We start from the raw sequence: 5,073 nt of genomic DNA on the forward strand, positions 1-5,073 counted from the left end.
GTGTGTGTGTGTGTGTGTGTGTGTGTGTGTGTGTGTGTGTGATGTCACACATCTGTGCAGAGTCCAGAAGTTTTCACTACAAAACACTTCAGAAATGAAGTCTGGTATAAAGAGTCCAAATGAAGAAGTCGATTAAAGAACAGGTCGGGTCAAAAATATAAAACTGTTCTGCATCTACACTCCTCCTCCTCCTCCTCCTCCTCCTCCTCCATCAACTTTACTTCAGTGGACAGTGATGAAGTCTTCAGTGAAGGAGATGATGCCAGCAAAAACAGGAAGAAGAAGGAAGGAGGTATAAGGAAGGTGAGGATGGAGGAGTTCAGTTATAAAACCATCTGAAATACAATCTTTGACGTCAGCGTGCTGCCTGTGGAGAACGGTTCCACACTGACAGACGTTCTCTCCTCCACTCTGTTCTGTAGCAGAACGTCCACGTGGCCGCGTCCAGAACGACGGTCCAGTTCCTGGTGCTGGACGTTGAAGAGTTCTCCTCACTCATTCAGGGATAAGATGATGTCATCCTCCAGGTCGGAGTTGTCTGAGCTGTCTGTTCAAAGCACCACAAAGACAGGATTAGAAAAACAACGAGCTGCTGCTGAGGATGATGAGGATGAAGATGAAGATGAAGAAGATGAAGATCATCTCAAAAACAATTCAATTCAATGAAACTTCAATGCTTTAAAACCACGACCTGTGACTGTAGTACTCTCTTCAGATACTGCAGTACCAGTTCAGAACTGAAAACAGTCTCCTTCAAATATCAACATTATTTACCCCCGTCAGGGCATTGGGGTTTGAACTGGTTTGTTCAAGACAAACAAGTGAGTCCAGAGCCACGGTCAGAACATCAGAAAAGAACCTTCAGAGGAAACACTGCTGAAAACAACAACAATAATAACTAGTCCCTTCAACGATACGGTGGGTCAGTGGTGAAGTCAAGTGTTGCCTGCTCACTAAGGTCAGGGGTTAAAACAGTGTTTCTCAACCATTTTCTGCCCCCTAGGGGACAGAATTAAAATATTACTGATCTCCTGGAGATATTATGGATCTGGTTATCAATGTTGATTAATGAGCTGCAATGCTGCCATCTAGTGTTTATAATTGTAGAGCACACATCAATGTAATCAATGCAAATAGAGTCGATAATATCAGTCGGCCGATATTATCGGACTTTCCGACTAATAACGAATTGGGAACGTCTGAGAAAATTGGTTGTTAATTAATTAAAACAACGACCACGTGCCGGCGAACCTCTGACACCGCTGCACCACCGTGACTCACCGTTTTCTCCGTCATGATCGCCGTCCTCATTGTCAGAGTCCTCGTCTTCATCGTCATCATCGTCATCATCTCCAACTTCTGGGTCGCCTTCGTCCAGGAGACGGGCCACCTCCTCGTCGGAGGGGGAGAATTCCTCATTCCCATCATCCTCTTCTTCATCGTCATCTTCTCCACCGTTGTCGTTCTCCAGTTCGGCGAGCAGAGGGTCGGTGTCCACGTCCTCATCGGAGTCGTCGTCGTCATCGTCGTCTTCGTCTTCTTCCTGATCGTCATCCTCCTGTTGCGTAAAAACAAAGGTGTGTTTCTCATACTGTGGGGCGTGGACCTTTCCTCCCCCGGGTCAGAACACGTACCTGGTCCTCCTCGTCCTCCTCCTCTTCCTCAGCCAGTCTCTGTCGGCCCACTTCATACAGCCTACACACCGTGTCTGTGTTGACAGAGTCCTGGTTCTGTTGGACAGAACAACATCCACATCAAACACGCGTCTCAGAACCTCACGGTCGAGTACTCAGTACTGCAGTACTGTACCTCGATCACAGCCAGGTAACAGTCCTTGGTGTCTGTGCACAGGTCAAAGATGTTCCTCTTCACGTCGATAGTGGCTGAGGGACAAAGAGGCGGAGTTTGACCTTTGACCTCAGTTCAAACATGTCACTGGTTCAAATACTGACCACGATGAGGTACTGACGCAGATCAACTCACTAACTATTTAAACGTCACTGAACATGTGGTTCTCAAGCTCTGGCTCTGGAGCTCCCTCTAGTGGTACATGGAGGAATCTGATTTATTTCTGACTTCAATAGTAGCGATACAGTGGATAAAGTCAGGAGTGTGTGTGTGTGTGTGTGTGTGTGTGTGTGAGAGAAGTGACCAGAGGTCATGAACAGGGTCAGGGTCAGTCAATAAAACCTGGAACTGAAGGAAATCATTGAAATCTTTTTGATTCTACAGATGATTCTGATCAGAGATCAGTACCGATGGGTTTGTAGTCTGTGGCGTTGAAAGTCCTGAAGGACGAACCAAACGGACTCTTCATCTGCATCTCCATCATGTCATCCTCATCGTCGCCTGGAGCATCGCTGTAGAGAGAAGGAGGGGGGAGAGAATCATCATCATCATCTTCATCATTCATTCTCCTTCAACTGCTGACAGTCAGTCTATGTTCAATCATCAGGCAGCTCCAGGTCCAGCTCCAGGTCCAGGTCCAGGTCCAGGTCCAGGTCCCTCTGTGTGGCAGCAGGAACCAGCTGGTTCTGTTGTCAGTCCAACACTCACCCTGCTGTCCATATGGTTTAGGGCGACACACAGACACAGACACAGCCACAGACAGTGTGGTGTCAGTAATTACCCCCGTAGATGATGGTGCCGTTGTTGTTGAAGACAATCCTGCACTGGTCCAGAGCAGGAACCGTGTGGAGCAGATGGAACGTCCGAAGATCCCACTGTTTGTCCAGTCAAGAACAAACAACAAACAGAGGTGCCCAAACACCGGGTCACGGACCGCTCCTGGACGTTACTTTCTGTCTGTGACAGAATTCTCTTTCAGTTCAAACCAATCATTGACTCTTCTTCAAAACAGGGTCAAAGGTCACGGAGAAGCCTTTCGCTCCAACTAAGACTAGGTTCTACATCAAGTACCGGTTCTCACCAGACAAACACTCGATGTGCTGTTGACTGTAGGACGAGTTTGACCTTTGTGACCTTCAAATCTGTTTTGTTATCAGTCATGATATGAGGTCAGAGGTCAGAGCTAACTCTGACCTCTGACCTCATCAACCCGACGATCAAGGATACGATTTCCGTGTTGATGATGACCTCCAGGCCGTTGGGGTGGAACACGCCGCTGATGTTCATGTTGAACTTGTCAAACTTGTGGATGGCTTGAGCCGTGCGCACGTCCCAGAGGACGCCGTCGTTCAGCACCAGGTCGTCGGTGGGGTTGAAGGTGGCACAGTTCTTCTTGTAGTTGTTGGCCAGGTCGGGATTGTTGAGCGTGAGCGTCACCTGCCCCGTCTGGATGTCATAAATCTGAGGGGGCAGAGGTGAGGACGGGTGAGGACGGGTGAGGACCGGAGGGGTCATGGTCAGAACCTGACGTCCACAGAACCCTGACTTACACGAGCGATGTGTTCTTTAGTTCCAATGACCCGGTCCTGAGAAAGTTTACTGAACTCCACGTAATGGTCGCCGAGGAAGGAATGTCTACGGACGAGAGAGGGGGGGGGCCGGAGGGGGGTAGCAGTTCAACAACAACAACAACAGAGGTCAAAGGTCACAACACTCCCAAAGAGTAACAGATGACTGGAGTGAAGTAGAAAGGTAGTAAAAGTTCAAAAAACATAATGAAAACTAATGCTAACAGCTAAATATGATGATGTAGCTGAATGCTAATCAAAACTAGCTAAAGATTGTTGAAGTAACAGCTCCAACTCCATGAATCCTTCAATGAAGCTGCGTGTACTCGTGTACTCTCAGTACTTCACTTACTTCATAATAAACACAGACTTCATGCCCCACAGTGTGGACAGAGGGTAACTCCAGGAGGCAGATGTCAGGAGCAGAGAGCCGTCCTGAAACAACAGGAGAATTATTAAAACATTTAAAAGTATCGATCTATGTTTATCAACACTTAACTCTAACCCTGACTCTAACCTGACTTTAACTCTAACCCTGACTCTAACCTGACTTTAACTCTAACCCTGACTCTAACCTGACTTTAACTCTAACCCTGACTCTAACCTGACTTTAACTCTAACCCTGACTCTAAACTTCATCCATGTAAACAAATACAAACGATGTTTTTCATTGGCCAACTGTTGTTTCTGACTGTTTCCGACCACAGACTGGGTCGATGGTGATGTTGTGTTGACGTGTATGTGGCCCGCGGGCTGCTAACTGGGCCAGGTGTGGTTGCAGTTGACCTACTGACCCGTGAGGGCTCCAGGTGTGTGATGGCAGAGTTGTGGCAGCTGTAGCTGGCTTCTTCTTGACCTGTGAACACGTTGTAGAGTTTGAGTTGACCCGTGCAGGTCCCCAGCATCAGGAACCGCTCACGGGCCGAGAAGGCACAGCACATGAAGCCGCTCTCATCCTCGTCAGCCTCCCTGAACACGGAGATGGGGCGGAACCTGGGCAGAAGGAAACAGACGGGGTAGGAACAAGTGGGCGCGGAAAGGAAACAAGTCCAAAACTCTGAACCCACCGACTGAAGATCAGGTGTCTGTCGAAGCATCCTCCGTCCACGCCGCCGTACTTTGGGTAGATCACTCTTCGTGTGTATCTGGACGTGAAGTTGACGGGAGCCTGGCGTCTCTGTTTGGGCTCAGGACACTGGTGGGGGGTAAAAAGGGAGAAAGGCGGGCAGGTGGCCACGGGGTTTTTACAGCGGGCGTGCTGCTCCCTCAGGTACTCTGTGATGATGCCGTCCAGCGCGGGGGGGGAGGGCAGGTGTCTGTCCAACTGTTTCTTCATGGCTGGACTCTGACTAAAGGCGCCGTGGTCCGACTTCTGACGCAGGACACGAGATTTCTTGCAGCTCGCTGAGGAACATATGGTTTGGCGTTCTCGAGAAAAGACGATCCGACCGATCAGCGGGGTTCCGTTGCCGGGGTGAGGGGCTGATGTGGAGGGTAAAGCTGTGGAGTGGGGTCCGGTGGCCTGCGATGTACAAGGACGAGTCTGTGGGTGACCGCAGACGGTGCTGGACAGATGAGCGGGGTGGGTCGTGAGTCTGGGACCCACGCCGTTAGCCAGGCGCGGGGTGCGGGGGAGAACGGCAGCAGGGGAGGGGGG

The 5,073-nt window shown here is 49.7% G+C and overlaps 1 protein-coding gene across 1 annotated transcript in view; it reads right to left on the reverse strand.

Annotated features, from left to right (window-relative positions):
* Window positions 1-323: 323 nt before the first annotated feature.
* The window catches only part of dcaf1 (ddb1 and cul4 associated factor 1), a 14,047-nt gene continuing 9,297 nt past the window's right edge, over window positions 324-5,073 (reverse strand). The window contains 12 exon segments of the mRNA XM_025059343.1: window positions 324-547; window positions 1,282-1,558; window positions 1,635-1,730; window positions 1,810-1,883; window positions 2,257-2,349; window positions 2,352-2,360; window positions 2,630-2,723; window positions 3,076-3,309; window positions 3,399-3,483; window positions 3,769-3,851; window positions 4,211-4,409; window positions 4,484-5,069. Of these exon segments, the coding sequence (XP_024915111.1) occupies window positions 492-547; window positions 1,282-1,558; window positions 1,635-1,730; window positions 1,810-1,883; window positions 2,257-2,349; window positions 2,352-2,360; window positions 2,630-2,723; window positions 3,076-3,309; window positions 3,399-3,483; window positions 3,769-3,851; window positions 4,211-4,409; window positions 4,484-5,069 (1,886 nt within the window). The 3' untranslated portion in view covers window positions 324-491.

This window comes from Cynoglossus semilaevis, chromosome 10, assembly GCF_000523025.1.
Source record: "Cynoglossus semilaevis isolate Cse_v1.0 chromosome 10, Cse_v1.0, whole genome shotgun sequence".
NCBI lineage: Eukaryota > Metazoa > Chordata > Actinopteri > Pleuronectiformes > Cynoglossidae > Cynoglossus > Cynoglossus semilaevis.